At 38.4% G+C, this 13212-nt stretch overlaps 1 protein-coding gene across 16 annotated transcripts in view; it reads left to right on the top strand.

Moving 5' to 3' along the window:
* Positions 1 to 13212, top strand: part of TCF4 (transcription factor 4) — a 344386-nt gene that overhangs the window by 205021 nt on the left and 126153 nt on the right. For 14 of the 16 annotated variants that reach the window (XR_004427588.1, XM_033164645.1, XM_033164641.1 and 11 more), the window contains 2 exons: positions 7722 to 7851; positions 8023 to 8072. The exons of the other annotated variants lie outside the window; for them this stretch is intronic. Coding sequence is in view for 13 of the 14 variants with exons in the window: in XM_033164645.1 (XP_033020536.1) it covers positions 7722 to 7851; positions 8023 to 8072 (180 nt within the window). In the remaining variant the exon portion in view is untranslated. The remainder of the gene's footprint in view (positions 1 to 7721; positions 7852 to 8022; positions 8073 to 13212) is intronic. 16 annotated transcript variants of the gene reach the window in all.

The following is a 13212-nucleotide window of genomic DNA, read 5'->3' as shown; positions in this document are numbered from 1 at the left end:
AACTTTGTGGCTGCATTTTGCAATAGCTGCAACCTCCAATCCTTCATCGAGGGCAGCCCCACATAGAGTGCATTACAATAATCTTAACCTGAAGGACATTGATCATTGTGGCCAGACTATCCCTATCTAAGGATGGCCGTGGTTAGTGAAACAGATGTAGATGGATACCATCACTTGGGGCCAGTTAGGCCTGCACTGAAGGTGAAATCAAGGGGTACACCCATCCTATACACATTCTCCTTCAGACACTCCCCTAACTTCTGGACCTCCAGAATCTCTTATTGAGATTCAGTTTCAGTTTATTGGTCCTCATGCTGCCCATCATCTCTTTCAGGCACAACTTAAGCACCTGGAAAGCTTTTCCTTCCTCCAGTGGAAAAGAGAGACAGAGCTGGGTGTTATCAGCATCACCATGCCCCAAATGTTTTAATAACAACAACAACAACAACGACAATGACAATGATGATGTTATTTTGCATAGGGGACAAGATAGATCTACAGGACCCCACAGTGTAACTGCCAAGGGACCAAGCTGGAAGTCCTCATCCTGGAACTGGTTCTGTGGGTACGAGTAGAACCACACTAGTACCCATGCCTTCAGCTTCCAACCCATAGAGCCAGTTTGGAAAGTTTGTCATATCAAAGGTGCTGCATGGAGATCAGAGAGAATTGGAAGAACTGTCTTAAGTTAGTGTGGAATAATCACAAAGTTTATTTGCACATGTTACTCGTATGTAAGGCAACCCAGAGGAGAACAGGGAATGCGGCTACACCCATGGTCCCATAACTATGCAAATGAGCTATTCCTGCCCCTTAGTTTACGGAAGAGTTTATGCAGTAGCATAGGTACACTGCAGCTGGGAGTCTAAATTGCATGGAACACCTGTTCACAAGCAGCTGCTTACTTTGTAAGCTTTTTCTGTTGCTTGGAATTTGGAGGTGATGCTACTTGATGCACATGACGTTGACAGAACCATTGTATGACAAATCTTATTTTTAGACTATAACCCTAGATATGTTTATCTGATGGTAAGCCTCCGCTATATATATTGTTATTGAGTTAGCACAGTTAGGATCACACGGTTTGTCATAACGGGGTTGATAGGCATTCTGGAGTTCCATGTAAGATTCTATGGGAGGAAGAGATCTGTACGCCACTCATAAATGATACATACTGGAGTATTTGTGTTGTGGAGTACTGTAGATAGGGTGCCACTTTCCTTTCCCCCGTGAATTCTTTGCAGGAGAAAAGAGAAAAGTGTTGCTAAAAGCTAGACTGGTCCACTCACTTGCCCACAAGCAATAAGATGTGATAGGCAAGTTATCATTACTGCATTCACTCCTTGCTGTATTGTGAATAATTCTCCATCCAATAAAAATAAAATAAATGAATGATGCTTTTGACTGTGCTTAAAAAAAAGCTGCTTGTTGAAACTTGTGCTTGCAGGCTGTCTCCTACAACCCTCTGTGCCATGTAGAAACAGGATAGCAAACGGGTAACCCAGGCCCTTATGGCAGTGACTCTGCAAGGGAGAAATCTAGAAGGCATCCACCTTTCACTGCCATGCAAGCCCTCCCCCCCCCCTCACTTCTTTAAGCCCCAAGGCCATTCCCCTTTCTTCTCTGCATAAGAAGAGAGGAACATATGGCCCAGAGTCACTATAGATCACATAGGTTTGTGATGGCAGTGTAGAACTGCAGCTGTTTGAGTGCAAGAATGCCCAAACATGTATTCAACTTACAAACATTTGGCAAGTGTTCAGAAAAAGAGCGTAATCTGGTTTCATCTAAGACTCATTCCCCCCCCCTCTGTTCTACATCCCCATGAAATAGTGTTTGATATCTGATCACAATTTAATAGAAGTGACAGAGGAAAAAGTGGGGGTAGGGGGTGAGAAAGAGAGAGGGAGTGAGTTTTGGGAAGTCCAGCCAAAGGGCCTCTCCACAGAAACGTTTTCCCTATCCTGCTTTTTAAAATAAAATAAAATATTCATTTATTTTAACAGATTGTACCATTCAAGGTCATTTACCTTTCTCGTTAATTAATTATTCATTCAGAAAGCCACCACTCATCCCATTTTAATCTTAGTCATATCTGTAATTAAGCTTAAACATAATAGTTTTGGAGGTGGAAAATATATTTTCCACTCATGTTTAAAAACCTGTATGTGTGTTTGTGTGTGCCTGTGTATGTAAAATTAAAGTGCAGCAGTTATCTAGCTGAAAACAATCGTTTTCATTGGTGGAGAAAAGTTTCATAATATATGAGAGTAAATCCCCTCCCCCTTTTAAAGTCCATTTATAATTAATATTTTTTTTAAAAAAAAGCAAACAAATAAATGTAATCTCCGCCTTAATTCATGGTTTCATTTTCTCAGCTAGGATTCGGTTACTAGTGCATTTTTTAAATGAAAAGGTATCATGTGCACTTATATGACAAAAACAACCAAAGCTGAAGGGGGGGGGAGAGAGAGAGAGATATTCATACATGAAAGACACAATTTGCATTCAGTGCATCCCCAGTTTTACAAAGAGGATTTTGGAATGAATTGGCATTGGGGGTCTCTTGTTGAGATTGAGTTTCCTGCTGTGGAATGTCCTTTGATCCGAATGTGGAACTCTTACTTGGGAAAGTGAGTGTGTCATTTGTGTGGACAAAGCTGTAGAGACCGTCACTAACTAACACAGGTATCATAATGATTGGGTGTGTAGCACCTGCAGTAAACAGATGATGCTATAGTATTGACCAATTGCCTTAGGTAGTATTCTTCATGTTACCTTCTTCTTGCCTTTTATGAAGAGGACCTGGAAGCTTAGCCATGTTCTCGTAGGGGTCCTTCTGCAGTGCCTAGTAGTGTTCAGGCAGAGATCTGCCCTCTTGTATGCCACGCACACTGGTGTGCATCAATAAAGAAAGAAAGAGAATGAGGACAATTTGAGATTATTTCTGTCTGCATGGATTACAAATGGTGGTAACTGCTTCAAGATGACCAAAGCAATCGCTTGGAACCAAAGAGCCCATGAAATGAATTCTGCTCACAAGACACCTATCGCTGGCAGAATACAGGGAAGGTGATTCTTGCTAATTATCCCTCCCTATTGTCCCTCCTGAAAATAGGCTCTGGGAGATTGAGGGACCCTCTGTAACAGTATGAGAGGTGCTGTTCCACAAGTTTGTTGTTCCCTCTGAAAATGGAATGAGCCCCTTCCAATAGTAAAAAGGCAGCTCAAGATCTAGTTTCTCTTTCTAAAGAGATTTCTAATTTCACCTTTTGAATTTAAAAGTCCTCAAAAAGCCATTTCGATTAATTTAAAACATTTGAAAGAGAAATATAATCTGAGGCCCTTCTTTGAATGTGTGCCTCATCCAATAGAGGTCCGGAGGGTGGCAATGCAAGAATGGATCTTTTCTGCGGTGGCTCCCCATTTGTGGAATGCTTTCCCTAGGGATCTTCACCTGGTGCCTTCATTACATATCTTTAGGCAGCAGGCAAAAACATTTCTCTGTGATTAGGCCTTTGGGTGGTTAACATTCTATGGCCTTTTAAATATGTTTGTGGGAGGGGGTTATTGGTTTGTTTTTGTTTTATTGTGTATTTTGTTTTCTCATTTTCTATTCTTATGTTGTGAAAAAGAAAAGAAAAGAAATGTGTCCTGGTTGCAATTAAAAGCCCAAGTGAATGAGACAGGCTACATTCACCTGGCACTTAAAAGATAACAAAGGGATCTCCAGGTAAACTTATCCAGGGAATTAGCCATCCGCCTTATTTCAGAAGGTGAGTGCACATGGAAAAGTAGCTCTGAAGGTTATCTGAGTTGCTGGGCACAATTTATTTGGATGACGTCAATCCTTCAGACTGCTTAGCATGTTTTAGATAGAACCAACCATTTGAATTTAGTTATAGTATGTGTAAGACTGGTTTTTTGTTTGGATTGTGGCAGTAATTTTTAAGAAAGATTTCTGCCCCACCCCTCTCCAACCTGGACCCTAGGAACTGCACAACTGGTTTTGCATGTTCAAAGATTTTCTTAAATATTAACTGCATATGCAAATGTGTACAGGGTTTCAAAAGCAATTTGTGATATGGGGTTCTGGCATTTAAGTGGCGGGGAGATAAAATTTCTGATAGCTTGGATACATCTTAGCCTATTTCTGTTGGGTTTTGTAACATTTTCTTTATCTTGACTGCATATTGGTGGTACACAGTGATATCCTTGAAATGATAGTAGGTGCAACCCTTACAGCCTTATCAGAGTACAAGAGAGAAAATGGGCATCTCAAAAGGTTCACTTCCGAATAAATCTACAGTAGTAGATTTCTTAACTGTAAAATGTTTTATTCACTTTCTTAGGTTCAGAAAGTCCAAATGTTACGGTTTGGCCTCATGATTTCCCAGTCTTTCCTTTCCTCAATTACAAGAGGTTAGCACTGGCTGAACAATAGTAAATGCCTGTTGTTCTGTTTACAAGTATCTCAGAATGAGTAGATATATATTTATCTTGGTTCTCCCCAGTGGAGTACTTAGAGAAGCCCCCATAAGAGCACGTAAAAGGATGTTTTGTTACCTCAGAAGAATGACTTAGCTGTTCCAATGAAAAACAAAGGCTTAAATAAAGGCAAAATTAGAGGCGCTTATGTGACAAGCTGGAGGGGAGAGCCAGCAGTGTTTTGTGGTAGGCATTTACTTGGTGCAATTGCTACGGTAGCATGCCTGAGTAATGTATACTGTATTCACATATTGTAAAATGCACGTTTGTTGCTTTTTGTATACATTTCAAAGTGTTTTTAGACTACTGCATCATCTTGTTTGAAGCTACAGTCCTAACAATCCTGCACTCCTAGTCTCACTCTACATCACGGGCTTACTTTGAAGTAAAAGCAACACAGGTGGCGCTGTGGTCTAAACCACTCAGGCCCTTGGGCTTGCTGATCAGAAGGTTGGTGGTTCAAATCCCCGCGACGGAGTGAGCTCCTGTTGCTCTATCCCAGCTCCTGTCAATCTAGCAGTTCAAAAGCATGCAAGTGCAAGTAGATAAATAGGTATTGCTGTGGTGGGAAGGTAAATGGCGTTTCCATGTGCTCTGGTTTCAGTTGTGGTATTTCATTGCACCAGAAGCGGTTTAGTCATGCTGGTCTCATGACCCGGAAAACTGTCTGTGGACAAACACCAGCTCCCTCAGCCTGAAGCAAGATGAGTTCCGCACCCCATATTCGCCTTTGACTGGACTTAACCGTCCAGGGGTCCTTTACCTTTTACCTACTTTGAAGTGCACTTCTGTGGCTGTGTTTTTTCTGGGAGTATCACAGGCCCATAGTTTGTGACAGGCTTCCCTATTTCCGCCTTCACGATTCCAGCATGCCTTGTAATTTTGAAAACTGAAATGCTTCGCCCTTAGAATCATAGAATTGTAGAGTTGGAAGATGGCACGAGGGTCATGTAGGCCAACCCCCTGCAATGCAGGAATCTTTTGCCCAACACAGGACTCAAACCCATGACCCTGAGATTAAGAGCCTCATGCTCTACCAACTGAGCTATCTCAGCATTGAAGTTGTGGACTGTGTTAAAGGTAAAGAATAGCAACAGTTCCAACTAAACCAAGTCAAATAGTGGATTTGTACACCTTTGGTTTCCAATTATTTCTGACTTGTTCCTAGTTACATTAAAACTTAGTGTTGAGGTACAGAGATAAGAAACAAACAGCCTGATAGGAAACATGATACTGTGAATACATTGAAAGATAATTGGTAAATTTTATATATATTCTATCAGTTTGATTGTTGCTTATATCTGACTGTTAAGACATGTAGCTCATTCCAGTAGGTGCCCCATACTCAAATGTAGTATGTCTGATTTTGTGTTTGAATTCCATACCTTTTATAAAATATGTATTAGTAAGAGGTTGGTAATACTTAGTCGTTGATTCTGGCTTGAACTCTGGACTTAGGAAATCAGCTTCCTCTCCCAGGACACTTAAGAAAGATTTAAAACATTGGTGGGGGAAAGTTTGCAATATTTATTTTTAACAGTGTGCAACATATTCTGAACACTCACCCCCCCCCCCTTTTTGGGGAGTCAAAGGCAAAACTAAAGTGGTCAACAGGGAAATATGCTTATCAGCTGTTAATTTTCTACCAAAGAATTTGTGGTTTTAATGCTCTGCAATTTTCAGAATCATGTGTGGGTTGTTGTTTTTTTTTAATCTCCCTTTTGCAATAAGTTAGAAACTGAAGACTACCACATAAAATTATGAAAGTAGCTGATGATGCACTACTGATTTACCAGTTGCACATCTAGGAAAAGAAAAGAATATGCATCCCCAAGAAGAAGAAAAAGTTAGCTTTGGATTTTATTTTTATTTTACAAAGTATTTTCCAGCTCATGGGTCATATTTGACCAACTGCTTTCAGAGGAAGACATGGCACTTTGTTGAGCTATTTAAGAATCAAAAAGACTGTCTTAATTTAAAACAAGGAGCCTTTGTTTTAGTTGGTGACTGCCTTGTGAAATTTTTCAGTTCTCAGCGGGTTAACCAGGGAACAGGGGCAGAGTCATAATTGGCCTATTTAGGGTGTTTTGCATGTGAATGGTGTGTTAGTGAAGCATTACTAAGTCTGTTGTGAGTGACATGGTGATTAGAATTTAGATTAGGGAAAACACATTCTGTACTTTATCAAGTACAGTAATTAGTTCAGTCAGTAAAAGTTGATTACAAGTAACGATAAAGTTAGATTTTTGGTACTTAATTTTAAAATTTCTTTATTAAATGGAAAATTTCTTCATCATATAAAATAAATGGTAGTATCTGCACCTGTTTTATTGCATACCAGAAAAAAATTAAAAGAACAATGTGTTCAATGCAGAGTATAATCAGGGGATTTATATATTATGGGTAAGTTTCAATGTAGTTATAGCAAATAGAATTTTTAGAAAATGTCAGTCTTTGCTTTTTCCTTAATATTGCACTGAGATATCATTTCTTCTGGTTTAGCAATAGCTATTGTCCATTCATAAGTACATTTCATATTTCACTGTCTTCCTTAATAAAATAGATGCTATCGAAGTACTTTTGCTGCAACGTCTTCTATCCACTCGCTTTAAGAGTTAGTCTCCCCCCCTTAGTAATTTAGCAAAACACTAGTTCATTTTTGCATTGTATACCATTATTTTCACATCACAGATGTTATACCTGATTAACACATTTTATATTGTATTTTTACGTATTTGCTGTGTTTCCTATTTAGTTATATTTAACACATGCATTTCCCCCATTATTAGGTAAAATACCTATTCTTGTATGACAAAATGATTTTGTAGCAACAGGGTGATTTTTAAAATACTGATGAACACAATATATTTTGTTCGCCCTGTAAGTTTAAAACAAAACAGGTGCGGGTGGGGATCTTTACTTGATGTAGCTCCAAAAGAGTTCATATGTTCAACTGTTATTTCTTTTCAGCAATAACACTGGAAGGCTGTTGTAAAATTTCAAAGCATTCGCTTGACCATCAGAATACTTATTCCGCTGAAAAGAAATCACTTGCCTCAGAACTATTTTTGTCATATCTGAAAATAAAGTATTTTTTGTATTAGTATTCCAATTTGCCAGTCACAGAGCCTTAAAAAAAAAAGTGTGTGTGTGTGTATTATTTGAATCAGCAAAGAAAGGCGAGCAAGGGAGAAGTTAGATATAACAATACTTATTTTTCAAAAATCTTTTAGCAAAGTCTCCTCGGAGGTGACATGGAAATGGGCAACCCAGGCGCTCTCTCACCCACCAAACCTGGCTCTCAGTACTATCAGTATTCTAGCAATAACCCGCGAAGAAGGCCTCTGCACAGTACCTCTGTGGGTGAGTTACTTTGTGCCACTTCCTTTCTCCACATTTCTAAAAGGAAACTTACACTGAACTTCTGTCTTGCAAGTAATTAATAATAAATGCTAGCTCAGTGCTGAATCTTAGACTGGAGGGTGTGAGCCTGCAAACACACATCTTACAGCCACACTTGTCTTCTTCTTTCAGAAGTACAAACAAAGAAAGTTCGAAAGGTTCCTCCAGGTTTACCATCTTCAGTAAGTACTCCTTGTCTGTCTTACCGTTTGCGGTTCCACTGGTTCCTTTGATTAACATGTTTGCAAATGATACCAATTTCTATCCTAAGCGGTTTTTGTTTTCTTCATCATCATGCCGGCAGACAAAACAGAGAAGTCTATAAAATTCTGACCTGTGGGAATAAAAAGTTTTGGTGGGTGTTGTTGCATTATTTATTTTTTAATGTATATAAATAGAACTCTGAAAAAGTGCCTCTAGTTTGGGTAGTCTTACCAGTATGCGGTTCCAGATAGAATACGCATTAGCTTCATGTGTGGGTTAACTTCTTTGTCAGTATTATGATGATTTATGGATTTGCATGTTAAAAGAGATTTGTGGAGAGGGATTTATGAAACATTTACATGGGTCTCAGCACAGAATAGGAGGACGTCTTCATTTTCCACTGAAGTTTTTGAATTAGGACTGTGAGCATACCTGCACAAATAGCTGTCTCAGTGTGTGTGATTTCCAGGTGTCAAACCAGTTGACTCCAGGTGTTACCAAAGGAATTATGGGCTATGGTAATAAATGAAGTCACATTTAATAACCTGATTGTCATCCCCCCTCTTTTTAGAAAATAGTGTGAGACTGTGTGTGTGTGTGTGTGTGTGTGTGTGTGTGTTATCCTAATCAGCTACCTGCATATATTTAGACTGTGTTTGCAATAAATGCTAGATATGCTTTTTCAAATTATAATGCCCTTGCATTCATGAAGCAAATAATTGGCTCATGTATGAGTTGGATTTTGTTGTGCGTTCTTCTTTTAAAAATAAAAAATGCTGATGTGTAAAAAAAAACCCAGTATGATCTGTTTTAAAGCAGCTACCATATTGATTAATTTGTAGATAAGTAAAAACAACGCGCCGTAGTGCAGCAGAGCGACAAATACTTTTAGATCTAAGAATTAAAAATATTTGACTTTGCTACCGGTAGTAGTTGTATTGTGGAGATGTGTATTGTGGGAGTGGGGGGTTACAAGGGAGTGCAATTGAAAATTCACCAACATCAGAGAAATCCTACAGGTTTTTCTGTGATTACTTTGGCATAGCACTTATTAATGTGATCATAATTTAGATGGACTTTCAAATCAATAGCAAAACCTTCACATTATAAAACTAGTACTTTTAATTTCTGTTTTTGCTATTGTCATATCAGTAAGTGACTGAAGCTAGAAAAGGAATTAAATGAACATGTTTAATTAGTATAGCAATAGTGATATGGGTATGTGAAACCTTGTGCAGACTGCTGGCAGTACTTGAGAAGTAAAAATAAAAGATAACAACAAAATAAAACTTTGCTATTTTTCACTAACAGAGGGAAAAAAATGAGGACAAATTTAAAATAGATTGCATAAATGCTTCTTGCTTTGTTTCTTTAAAGAAATAATGGATTTTTTTTACAATCCTAAGGATTTTGGGTGGTTCACTTTTAGTAAATGTCGTCTTTACTTGAAACTTTAGCTTCTAATAGCTTTTATGAGAACTCAGATGATAAATACATACTGCTGCTTCTCACATTTTGAATCAGGCCAGTACGTAATGCGGCCGAGTATACCTTTTAAGCATTCTGGAGTAGTACTTTATACACATTTTTTTGTAATTTGTATATGTCTAGAATGCTTAAATTTTAACAATATGTAGTGCCGTATTTTCTTCGTTTAAAAATACATACATAAAGATTCCCTTTTTTCCAGATAAATTCTGACAGAAAAATTATGTGCCTCTGTATTTATAATGCTCATTTTCTCCCATATCTGTACACTTACTGTGTAGAAACTGTTTGCCTGGGACATATTTCCATTTAGAAAGCTAAACGCATGCAGGGCAGTGAAATGGCTACAAATGTAAAGAAAGAGGACTGCTGTGATGATGTAAAAACATAAGATTGGTTGGCATTTCCATTTAAGGGTTAGAACTCTGTTGTATTTATTTCCCTTGCAGACATTTCAGGCATTTGGCTATTCCTTTGAACCAAAAAGAACGAAAAAAGTTTTTTAAAAAATTAACCAATTAGGATTCCTTAATTCCTAGCAAAATTTGTTCTTTGAGTTACAAAGTTTGGATTCCGTAGTTCATCTTGTTTCTTGCACGCACTGAAACCTATTGTTTGAAAAATAAAAACAAGGGGGGGAAACAATTTTGCCACAAATGATTTCCTTAAAATTCAAATGACCTGATGCTATCATTGTGAGATATATCAAGTTATCCAGAACTTTTTTTTGGGGGGGGGGGGTTGTCCCTAAGAATTGTTCCTTAACATGTTTGAACAAACGGCTAATCATCTTCATGATCAAAATATGTTGTGATTTTTTTTATCAGTAGTTATAATGCAAAGGTTTTCAAAATAGTACTATACTCTATTAAAAGGCAAAATATTTTTTAAATAATGCATCTTATCACATTATAGTAGATGATGCTATTATGTTGGATAAACAGTACTCATTTATAAATTGACTAAACAGATTATATTGTACTTAGCTGATAGAATGAAAATATTATTCTCTTTCTATTAAAATATGGGTATTAAACTGTCACTGAATATTCATACAATTGTCTATAAAGGGCTTCAGGAGTTGTGTTAATGCACAGATGTCTATGACAAATTTCCATGGCTATATAGAGAAAGAGAAGCGACAGAGAGAGTAAGACAAACAAACAAACATTTTCTGGAAAGGTAAAAAGCTCTTTGTCTTTTTATTTCTGGGGGCGGGGGGGGGGGACCTGTCAGAAGTAAGACCACTGGCTTGACTCGATGTTAAGCAGCTAGCTCCTTCCTGCATAAGCATAAGCATTTCAGTACTTTGTCACCATGGGCAAAGATAAAGATAATCCCTGGATCATCAGTAGTCTGGGTTATTCTTTGTGGATATGCTGGGTTGTGGGAAGAATCACCTGATCTCAAGGTTGGCTCCAATGTTGCTATTCTTCATCCAAGTTTTTAAAAACGTGTGCATACAGCGTGCATGTAAGTGGCTGTGAAATAATTGCATATATGAGTCTGAGACACACGCCCTGGAAGCTTTTACGAATGGACGTGCCTGGTGACTGGGGCTTTTGGAAATACGTTCCTGAACTTGTCCCCCCCCCCCCTGCTTTCCTACACACCTGCCATGCACAACATGTAGCGTCCGAACCAAGCCTCAGTTTCGCTGTCTCCTCCTCCTCCTCTTCCTCCTCCTCCTCCTCCTCCGGATGGAAGAGGAATTGCTTCATTGTTTAGATGGAACAATGGCGACTAGCAATAACATTAATAACTGAAAACATGCTTGCCATTGGTTTTGGGCTATTACATTTCTATACATGTAAATTAGTCCCCAGCTCCCTTCACACAGCTTTTTCGTGGCATGGGTCCCAAGGGGCTTGAGCTGTGTATGGATTTTGTGACCATATAAGCACAGGTAATTATGTGGTTCTTTCCCATATGATCTGCACCTCCCAGCCAATTACCTGCAGCTAGAGAGAATTACATAATGGGAAAGATGTTGCCTTGCCTCCCTACTTACGGCTACGTGAGAAGGAGACCTCTTTCAATTAACTCCAAGAAGTGCATTAAAAGCATTCTATGGATGTGAATTAAGCAGTCATTCTGAAACAACCTCAGGCGGAAACTTTGCATAGAGCATTCAGGTTTTTTGCTCCTTTCTTTTTTGGGGGCTGTCTCATCAACTAGACCTGCAGTCCTCACAGCAGCCTGATGATGCTAGTCCCATTAATTTCAGCGGTGCATCACTTTGAGGATTAGATTTTACAAAGGCAGGGGTGTGGGATTTGGCCATGCCATGTACCTCCTGCGCTGGTCAGGTAACGTATAAACCTGGGCGTTAAGTGACAAACAGTTACAGAGTTAACAAAGGTACATAGCCCAAACTGCTCTTTACTTGGAAAGTAGTTTTGTTATTCAGCACGAAAGGAAAAACCCTTAATACATGTGTGGATTGCCCAGGCATGTATTTTCAGCCGAGCTGAATCTTAGTTGGTGTTTGCTTTTATGTCTACCAAGTGTATGTGTGAACCTAAGAATTAATTAATTTTACTCTCCATTCATAGACCATACATTTCAAAAAGGTATCATCCACTCAGTGCAACCAACAGGCATCATATTCTTTCTGTGCCATTTGCCCATGTACACGGGGACTCTGGAATTTTGTGCCCTTGCAGATGAGTTTATTAGATGTAATAAAAGGCTTCTTTTGAACAAGAAAAAACAAAAAAAACAAAGAGATGAAAACTTTGGCAGTACTTGCCAGGCAGGGTGTCTCGGTTCTTGGCAGCTTTTTCAACTGTTTATCTATCCTAAACAGGGACTAAATTTAGAATGAAAGGTGTGTTTTTAGCTTCTTCAAAGCACGGAGATTATTTGAATTTTTAGAGGGAGGGGTGGAAATCAGAGAGCTGATCTGGAACAGTTAACCATGTACAGAAGTTTCCCACACATTCCACACCCAAATGTCTTTTTTCATTTTCTGCCCCAGAAAATTTAATAAAGATCTTTGTGATCTGGCTGTATTGTATTTATATGAAAAGACTGTCCAGGTGCAGAGATAAGATCGCAGTATTTAAACAGCACGGAAGACCATAACTGTGTTTTAATTAATAAACCCCTTAATGTTAAAAGATTTAGAGCATGAAGTCATGGAATTTCAATAACTGGATAATACAAACAAACAAACAAAGCAAGATCCTAACATGGAACATAATGTGTGAAACGGTCATAACTAAAACTCTGTACAGTAAAATGCAACTGAACGTTGTGAAATTTAGTCTTCAGGTGAAACGTGCAACAGTTGGAAATAATCACCTGAAAAAAATTGAAATGGATTACAGTATTGTTTCTATTTTTCCTCTCTGTTCTCCATAAAATAGTATAATATTGATATCCCCATCTATTTTTAGTCATCTAAAATACAGAGAACTGTTTTATCACAAAAATTATCCAACTGGAATATGACACAATAAATTTCAACTTGTCAGAGCTAATTTTAAACTTCCTTTTGCTCACTAACCTATTTAAAAGCAAGATTCCAGTCCTCATAATTGCTGAGAATGTTTGAAGAAAATAACATCTGCTCAGTTTTCAGTAGCCATTGCCACAGTTACTGGCAGTTCCCATGGCTTTCTTGTT

The sequence above is a fragment of the Lacerta agilis genome, chromosome 11, assembly GCF_009819535.1.
Source record: "Lacerta agilis isolate rLacAgi1 chromosome 11, rLacAgi1.pri, whole genome shotgun sequence".
NCBI classification, from domain to species: Eukaryota; Metazoa; Chordata; class Lepidosauria; order Squamata; family Lacertidae; genus Lacerta; species Lacerta agilis.
This window is presented reverse-complemented; position numbering and strand designations above follow the sequence as displayed.